The 9,956-nt window shown below is 41.9% G+C and overlaps 1 protein-coding gene across 1 annotated transcript; it reads right to left on the bottom strand.

The window, feature by feature from the left end:
* kiaa0930 lies at positions 1 to 8,662 on the bottom strand. Its single transcript, XM_057323972.1, has 10 exons — positions 8,414 to 8,662; positions 6,612 to 6,760; positions 5,829 to 5,933; positions 4,380 to 4,457; positions 4,180 to 4,281; positions 3,676 to 3,816; positions 2,978 to 3,166; positions 2,700 to 2,859; positions 1,276 to 1,431; positions 1 to 1,134 (listed from the first exon to the last, which is right to left on the bottom strand). The coding sequence occupies exons 1-10, from the start codon at positions 8,553 to 8,555 to the stop codon at positions 1,094 to 1,096; spliced, it is 1,263 nt and encodes a 420-aa protein (XP_057179955.1). The 5' UTR covers positions 8,556 to 8,662; the 3' UTR covers positions 1 to 1,093.
* Positions 8,663 to 9,956: the final 1,294 nt, after the last annotated feature.

The following is a 9,956-nucleotide window of genomic DNA, read 5'->3' as shown; positions in this document are numbered from 1 at the left end:
CTTCAACAGCAGCTTTTTTTTGGGAATGTGTATTTTCATAAAGTCGTACAGAAAAAGTGTGGATATATATTAACAACATAAATATGACAACGTGCACATTTACTTTGCTGAATTACCATCGATACAAAAGCGCATGTAAAGCAGGGCTTTCTTACAAATTGTTCCACCGAAGCCTTTGACCTACAGCAAAAAGAAAGAAAAATGGAATATTCACATCGTAAGAGTTTCAAAACGCAGCTGACCTACAAATATTAAAGCTGTCGGATCAATCGTTACATTCAGCTGACAAACACGTACAAAATGAATACTGACAATTTGGGTTGGCTATAGACGTTCAACTCCAAAAGCCCTTTAGTGCAAAAGATTTCTTAAAACCAAAGCTCATTGCGTCAGACGAATCTAAACAGTGTTCGTCCCTATACAAGCACTCGCAGAGAAAACGAAAGAGCTGTTGTGTGTGATCGTAGTGTCGTTGATGTGCTCTGGTGTGGTCCTCAACTGATCCACTGCGTCCTAACACTGAATACACATCCGCTCCTCTTCCACGTCGTGTTCACTAGTATCTGGCTATGACAAAGACCATCAAACACAGTGAATAACAGACAGGAGAACGTTAGCCGGGCTGCCCCACGCTTTAAAGAAGTCGCCATGCGGACGACGTTTGTTATACATTGGCTGGTTAGCGACGTATTAAGGCCTATGAGCTGGGAGGAACATCCCTTTGGAAAATATACAACGCACAAAATGAGCAACATCGTGACACCTACAAGGTCTCTGGAGGGGGTGGGGCATAGAGAGGGGGCGGGGTCAGTACATTTCATTGAGCATCTAAGCAGCAGTGTATTTACAAGAACGACATTCGTTCGTTCAGTTTCTCGTGAACGTTTCCCTTTTCGCCTCGGCGTCAGGTGTCTTTGAGGCTCCGGGGGACGTTCCGGCGGATGCCGCGAGCAGAAGAGGCACTTTGTTCTTTAGCGTGGTCTTTTCCTCTTCTCGTACGCCTTTTGTGGAGTTTTTGGTTGTTCGATGGCTGGTCCTCAGGGCCTGATGTGAGGAGGCACTTGGTAACGTGGTGTTCACAGCTCTGGAGATGCTATGTCATCAGAATGGGCTTTTGTCTCACCTCCAGAATATCTGAAAACAAAAACAAATATTTTCGAAAATCAGCCACTTATACACATGAAATCTGTCAAAGATTCATGTTAATATACAACGTTAATGCCAATGTTACGTTGCGGGTTAATAAGCATTCACCTTCACCCGTATTTGCTCTACCTGTGGTGATGCGGTGGAGGGGAAGAGTTACGTAAGTGAGATAAGAATACAGCAGAAAATACTCCTCCTTTTTGTTCAACTTGAGCCAGGAGCCCACCAGAGATCGGCCCGTGCCCGACAGAGATCGAGAGCGCAGGTTTGTGGCGTTACACAGGTCTACAGAGAAAGAAATAGAGCATTGTATTGGACAAAAGATTCAGGAGGAACCCATAAAAAGTATTTTAGAAAGCCCGGTAATGACTCACCATCCAATCATGACTTCTAAATGTCAAATATTTAAGCTCCTTTTTACTAACCCAAACCTACTGGGGTCGTTTCCAAACCACTCAGAGTTATTGTGTTCGCAGAACTCATTACCGTAACACATCCAGCTATGTCTAATGCATTGTAATGTAAACAGAGTCAAATGAAAATATTCTGGGAAATAATTGGATTCTACTATAGTTCTCAAATAACAAAGAAATGACAGAATATTCATGTACAATACAAATGAAGAAATGGTGCAAAACATGACTGATGTTTTCACCCTCCGTCACATTTTTAAAGGACTGCTTACATACATCTTTACAATAAGCTTGATTTTGTGTTAAGTAACACATCTGGTAACCTGGCAGCCGTTTGGAAGGGACTGGCAGATTTCTTTATATTCCTCTAATCTAAGTGTAATGTTCTGTTGTCATACGGTGTACAAAAAACAATATTGGTTATCATTACCGTAACAGTTAGGTCGTTTTCCACATTTCCACAAAGAAAAGTTACATTTATCATTTTCTATAGAAATATACTTCATTCATGTGTCAAGACGTATGATGAATACGATGAAACTGGCTTGGCTTCTAACATGCTATGGTATTGACATTTTCAGAGGGTTACGGTAATGATATCGTTTTGACAAATTTGTTCAAAACATGTTAAATGGTCAGAAAAGGTTTTGAAATGAATGCTTTTAAACATGTCGGACATTGATTTTAACTCAATGGCAGCATTTAAATAAAATGACATCTTTGAAATCAAGATTTCGTGAGAATCACCCACTGACATGAAAACCGAATGCTGTTAAAGGGATAGTCCACACGAAAATAAAAATTCTGTCATGAATGACTCCCTATTTTTCCCAAACCTGTATAAATGTATTCGTTTGGTAGAACAGAAAGAAAGATACTTTGTAAAAACGTACACTTCTAGAACATGATTGACTACCATAGCGGTAGTCAAAGGTGCCCCAGAACTGTGTGCTTTCCTAAATTCAACAGTAGGAAAAAGGATTGTATAGTTTTTTGTTCTATGTAGTCAAGAAATCTCAACATTTTTCATGTTGATCAGAACAAAGAAATGTATACGGGTTTGGAACAACGTGCGGAAATTATTTTCATTTTGGGTTGGAGTTTCCCTTTAAAGAAGATCGGCAGTAATGAGAACGTTACCTTCATCTTCTTCCTCCCTGAAGAACTCCTCGCTGTCGTTCGCCGAGTGCGATTTCTTCATCTCAGCGTTTCGGTTTCTAGGAACTTTGCGCCGCAGCGACGGCGAGAAGAACGAGGGTCTGTTTCTCTCCGGGGTCGGAGGGGTGCTAAACGACGTCACCTGCAGGAAGCAAATGGGTTTTAAATCAAAAATGTCAATAATTCAGGTTTCATCAACTGCTTCAAAAGTATGTTTTAGCTGAAATATAGCTTCAGAAATAAGGCCGAATGATGCTCACTCTCTCGTGGAGGGGCGAATCTTGATCTTCCTCTGTCCCGCAGGGCGACGTGTCTCCGGTGGGCACCCGACTGACTGCCATCTCAGCGTGACCTTTGCCCTGAGGACCCTTCATCCGCACAAACTCCATGTTGTTGAACTTGTAGAAGCCGAACGACATGCGCTGAGCCATTTTAGCTGCTACGCTCACCTGTAGAGACAAAAACACACACGAGACGCATGACAATCCTGCATCAAAACACATTAAAGACTGACTGTGACACACTCTAAAATGTTCTTTTAGCTACGTGAACTTCCTTAAAAAAAACGAGGTCATTTAGAAGAGCTTTATCTAAAATGTCCAACAACATTGTGTTTGATATTGTGTTGTATTAAGTTTAATAACATTAACAGCATAATTAAACTTGACTATTATAATGAAACAATAACAATGAATATCCTTGTTGAAAAACCAGCATGTGCTGGTTTGGTATGTTTTGATGCTGGTTTAAACTGGTCATGTGCTGGTCCTTAACTGGTTTCAAACCAGCATCAAAACATACCTAACCCAGCATATGCTGGTTTTTTCAACAAAGATATCAGCATGCAATTTCAGAGTAATATCTTTCTTTCATTATTCATTTTAGTTTGATTTTTTTGTTGGAAGAAAAAACAAGGACATTTGATACAGAACGAAGGCTAACATTTAGATTAGCATACCCGGTTGTCATAGACCTTCTTGAGAGCCTCGTAGCGGATGGAGCCCTGAAAGATCACGCCCTGGAAAGTGTTGCTCTTATCACTGGCCACCAGCTCCACACAGACCATCTCACCCTCACCGACGGTCATGTCGCCGAACACCTGACAAACACGCACAAGCGTCTTCATTTTACTCTTCAAATATAGATGGCTGTGATTCAGTGCCATTTATTTGATCCGAGAATGAAACGTTTCACAGTCCTGATAATCATTCCACACGTATCTGGTAGATTGTTTGAGGTGCATTGACGTAAATGCACTTAAGGAGACAAAAATAAAGATGGTCCCTGCACGACGAGGGTTAATCTGTGTCTGAGTAAACAGGGAAAATGTGCTTGCGTAGAAAAATGTTGACCTGCTTAACCTGTCTGTGCACATCTCACAAACAGAAACATATCGCTGTGAAAGATATGATACTGCTGTCATTGCTCAATCGTTGCGATGTCATGGTTCAGCCAGGGTTACCTCCTCAAAGTTGTCGATCATGAAGAAGATGTTAGGGTAGCTCATTTTAGACTCTTCACCTTTGCTGTCCATGGGATGTTTGCTCGGGGTGGCGAACACTTGCTGTAAAATGAACTGACATGTAAATTACACTGAGAAAAGAGACGTTTTTTAATACAGCCATCTGACTGAAGAATGTAAACGCACAGACGTTATTCTACCTGAGACTTCTTCTTGTGGATGTGGATGTCTCCTGCGTCTGAGCGCGTGCAGACTGCACACGTGACCACGTAGTCCAGCTGAGGGAGAGAAGAACTTTATCAGTTATACACAAATTTCATCAAAGCCATTCACAAACTACAACAATACATTAGTCAGACTACATCAGCAAACTACAACAATACCGTACACAAACTACATTGTTATCGTCCACAAACTACATAGATACTCTACACAAACTATATGCAAACTATCTATGTTTAACACAAACTACACTATTACCGTCCATAAACTACATAGATACTCTACACAAACTACACTCATACTATACGCAAACTATCTATGTTTAACACAAACTACACAGATGCTGTACACAAACTACACTGTTACCGTCCATAAACTACATTGATACTCTACACAAACTACACTCATACTATACGCAAACTATTGATGCTGTACACAAACTACACTGTACCATCCACAAACTACACCGATGTTGTACACAAACTACACTGTACCATCCACAAACTACACCGATGTTGTACACAAACTACACTGTACCATCCACAAACTACACCGATGTTGTACACAAACTACACTGTACCATCCACAAACTACACCGATGTTGTACACAAACTACACTGTACCATCCACAAACTACACCGATGTTGTACACAAACTACACTGTACCATCCACAAACTACACCGATGTTGTACACAAACTACACTGTACCATCCACAAACTACACCGATGTTGTACACAAACTACACTGTACCATCCACAAACTACACCGATGTTGTACACAAACTACACTGTACCATCCACAAACTACACCGATGTTGTACACAAACTACACTGTACCATCCACAAACTACACCGATGTTGTACACAAACTACACTGTACCATCCACAAACTACACCGATGTTGTACACAAACTACACTGTACCATCCACAAACTACACCGATGTTGTACACAAACTACACTGTACCATCCACAAACTACACCGATGTTGTACACAAACTACACTGTACCATCCACAAACTACACCGATGTTGTACACAAACTACACTGTACCATCCACAAACTACACCGATGTTGTACACAAACTACACTGTACCATCCACAAACTACACCGATGTTGTACGCAAACTACACTGTACCATCCACAAACTACACCGATGCTGTACACAAACTACACCGATGTTGTGCGCAAACTACACTGATGCCGTACACAAACTACACCCATGCTATACGGAAACTACACTGTCACGGTACACGAACTACAATGATGCTGTAGACAAACTACACTGATACTGTGCACAGACTACATCGATACTGTACACAAACTACAACAATGCCGGATTAGTATGGGGTGAGGAACTAGCTTAAAAGATGATTTTTATGATGTGTTTTGATTGTTTTAGATGTCAGAGTGGAGGTGTGCTTACTTTCTGCAGGATCAGGTTTAAATAGACACTCTCCTCCCAGTCGATATCAGGATCTCCCAGACCGGGCAGCTTTTTAGAGTCTCTTCTGTACACCTCGACCTCCACCTTAACAAACGACAGAGACGACAACAATTAGGATCACTTGCCGTGCTAGAAGCAGTTTGTTTTTGTGTGACATCTCACATACACTGCTGATTGACATTCACTGATCTGCAACTAAGTCTGGACCAAGCTATGGGTTAGCATTCGTCTCAATCAAGAAAATCATGAGATGGCTCTCCGAGTACCTGATCAGCAGTTTGCTCATGAGCAGCCAACCACTGACGCTGAAAATGTCACGTGTCTATCTATGGTTTTAACCAGCAGGGACTAACTGGACCAGAGCTTACCAGCCAAACCCTGACCTCTTGATGAGCGCTTTAGCAGAGCAAAGGAGCATCACGTGACATCACACGGAGTGATGGAGGGTTGTCATAGTTACAGATATTGAGTGATGATGTCAAAGGGTCAGGCCCAACATGTACAGATGCCAAACCAAACTTTAGCAGATCATGAATCGATGTATATTTAAGATAGGTTGAAAATACACCTAGATGTTTGTGACTTCAATTCACACTTTCATTTCTTTCAGTTTGTGATTGGATCAACACTGTGGGGTTTATAAGAAAAAATGATGTAAAAACAAAGCTCCTGTCACTTTATTTGATATTACAAACCCACAATTTCACTTAATTATAATTTGGAACGTAACTTCGTGGAGAGTATTTTGGAAATTCATCGTACCTTCTTTCCTTCCGTGTTGTCGGTGCTGACGTACGAGAGCTTGCGTCGCACATAGAAGAGCATATCATCCTGACGCGGCGCCCACTTCTCCATAAAATACGCCGAGAACATCCACGTCCAGAAGACGATACGGTCATCCTTAAAACACCCTAAACAAACAAAGACAAATGTCTTCACCTCTTTGTTTTAATAATAATAAGCCTGTTTTCACAATCTTACGTAAGGGATAATCCACAGCTAGCCGTGCGTTAAAGGCCAAGAACCACCCGACGCACGGCTAGCCGTGGATTATCCCGCTTATACCATGGTCATTTGCCAAGTTAAACCTTTTATGGATGTTTACAGTGTGATTTTAGATCAAACAGGTGAAAATGACGGTTATTTTGTCAGTTCATTTCAAATGTAACCAAACTGACTGGAGCTACCCGTGCGTTAAAGGCTTTTAATGCACACCTTCCAGCCAATCAGAATCCAGTATTTAAACCGACCATGGTATAACTTAAAATATAACGTTCACCACCACTGAAGTGAATTCTGATGATTACAACATCATAGCTCATTTTTTACGGTCCAATCAAATGCGACAGATTATCATACTATTTTCACGCTCTTATGTTGGAGTATGAAAGTGTGTTTATGTTGCGGTTTTGTGTAAATCGAGTAATGAAGCCGGTCAAAAGAAGATAAACAAACGATGACGTTTCACCTTGTTTTATGTGGACCGAAATGTTAAACGTTGAAGCCGTTCATGTTCACAAAACATCTCACTGTTTAAAAACACACGATGGAATAGGAATACTTCACATTCAGGCAAAAGTGCTGCGCAGGCAAGAATGCATCTTGTTGTTCACACTTGCGGCTTGCCGATGTGAAACATTAACTAGGAAGTATAACTGATGTTCAGTTTCGCTTAAGAACACAAGTTCATTTTAAATTGTAATGCAAATACTGTAAACGTATGGATTATGTTCAGAGATTATAAGGAAGTGACAGACCACTAGAAAAGTGCCAATTCGTGGTTTTATGCCTAAAACAGAACAAGAACGAGACATGATAACTTGACATTTCACTTTTTAATGAAGCACACAGACGCGATCAAGAGACCGACTCTCACATCCACAAACACGAAGAGGAAGATAGCGCTGATGCCCACAGACAGCTTCACTAACCGTGCGAAAAGGTCAAGCAGGTCTGAACGCAAACCATACTTTAATATTCATCAAGCAGAACCGAGGAACTGCACACAAAGCCTGAATTATTAACTGTGTCGCACAGAGGATGACATCTTTAAACGGGACAAAACATAAAGAAAGACTGTCAACATCACAAACAACAACATTTACTTCATGTGTCGGTTTGTTTGAGTGAGGAGAACGCAAATATATACAAGACGATGTGGAATGAATGACAGTGAGTCACTCGACGAGTGTGCGTGTGTGTTTACGTTTAAACGACGTCATTGTTACTTTTTCGCTTCTACGGGATTTTAGTCTTGTGACTTGAATTACTGAATAACCGGCAGACAGATATACGTGTAAACTGACAGAGAGACATGCAGATAAATCAACAGAAAGACAGACAAGGAGACAAACAGAACATAAACAACGGACTAGACCGAGAAGAACAGCACGCCATGACGTCACGGCCGCGAGACCGCCATGACGTCATAAAAAGACCTCAGCTGAAAACAAAAGCGGCCGATCGCGGCCTCCCATCCTCGCGACGGCGTCACGCGATCGTGACATTTCCACGTCGTTCACGAAAGACAGACGCTCGGACAATGATCGAGTTCGTGCACTGACCCAGTCCGCTGAGGTCCTGTCTGACGTGCAGGCGGTTCCGCTCGTCCGCGATGGCCTTCAGCATGTGCTGCAGGGACTCGTCGGGCTCGCCGGCGTCCTCGTCGCTCCTGTCGGCGTGACACATACCCGGTACGGCGGCCATAACAAACGCGCTGATCTCATGACACGATCGCAGCGGAGTAACGACAACAACGGCGCTCTTCACTTCCGTCAGCTGGAGACGCGGCACGTCGGGAACGCCCGCCGGTGACGTCACGCCCCTTAAAGGGGACGCGTCAGTCACGTGCTCAATGCACTGGACTGCCAGTCAACTTCTGCTAACGTTACTAGATTTCAGAGCAGTTATCAAGTATTATTGTAACACAAACGTTTCACTTCATTTTGCCCTGCACTTCAATCCATCAACAACACTCGACCGCCACAACATCATTTAAAGGGATAGTTCACCCCAAAATAAAACATTCTGTCATGATTTACTCACCCTCAAGTTTTTTGTTTGTTTGTTCTGACGAACACATAGAAAGATATTTGGAAGAATGTTAGCAACTGACATTTCTGGGGCATCATTGACTACCATAGTAGGAAAAAACATTGTATATTTTTTGTTCTGTTTAACGCAAAACACATTGTATTTTTTCTGCTATGGAAGTCAATGATGCCCCGGAAATGTCAGTTGCTAACATTCTTCCAAATATCTTTCTTTGTGTTCAACCAAACAAATACATTTATACAGGTTTGGAACTAGAGAGTGAGTCATTCATGACAGAACTTTTGGCTGAACTATCTCTTTAAATACACATACTATTATTTAAAGGTCCCCTCACTACATTTTAAAAGCTTGACCTAACTAGTAAGATGTGTTTTCCGGACAGACACAGCCAACCACTAAGACATTTCTTTGGTTTAGCTTTTGGTTTAAACTTTGGTTTTGTTTTATTTTGTCTGGTTTAAAAAGTCATCTTGAGGCCCTCTAGTGGACTCCACCCCCAGCTGAGAAACACTGGCTGCGTCCGAAATCGCCTACTTCCATACTTTATAGTAGGCGAAAATGAGTATGAGTCATGAACGGTATGTCCGAAACCTCAATATGCAAAAAACACTAGGCGAGAAATACCCGGATGGTCTACCACTTCCGCCGAGATTCGTGAGTGTGGATCGGATGGACACTTCTCTATCCCATGATGCCACGGGAGCCAAGCCACGGTCAAATTTCAAAAGTAAATCAAATAAATATAGCGGAAAACTTTAAGGCGGACGTCCGTTTTTAATGTAAGTGCCAATAAATGAATTTCTCGTGACTAAATGATGTTTTTATCAACGCTCACGTGTAGGTTGTTGTTAATACGTCATAGGTCAAAGAGCATACGGGTCACATGACCATAAAACATGGCGGACGCAGTATGTCAGAAATGTATTCATACTACTCCGGCTCATACGTACTGTTTTAACGGCCGACAGGTAGCTACTTATTCAAATCCAGTACGTACTGTCACAGTATGCGATTTACGACGCAGCCACTGTCTTAACCCTTACACACGTCTGA

The sequence above is a fragment of the Triplophysa rosa genome, linkage group LG24 (assembly GCF_024868665.1).
Source record: "Triplophysa rosa linkage group LG24, Trosa_1v2, whole genome shotgun sequence".
Lineage (NCBI taxonomy): Eukaryota > Metazoa > Chordata > Actinopteri > Cypriniformes > Nemacheilidae > Triplophysa > Triplophysa rosa.
Note: the sequence above shows the minus strand (reverse complement) of the source record. Positions and strands in the feature narration are given on the sequence as shown.

Coding starts and splice junctions, on each gene's coding strand:
- kiaa0930 (XM_057323972.1), bottom strand. CDS start 8,555: ATGGCCGCCGTACCGGGTATGTGTCACGCCGACAGGAGCGACGAGGAC. Junction 5,934..6,611: donor ACAACACGGAAGGAAAGAAG/GTACGATGAATT, acceptor TCGTTTGTTAAG/GTGGAGGTCGAGGTGTACAG. Junction 1,432..2,699: donor CAGGGAGGAAGAAGATGAAG/GTAACGTTCTCA, acceptor CTTTCTCTGTAG/ACCTGTGTAACGCCACAAAC.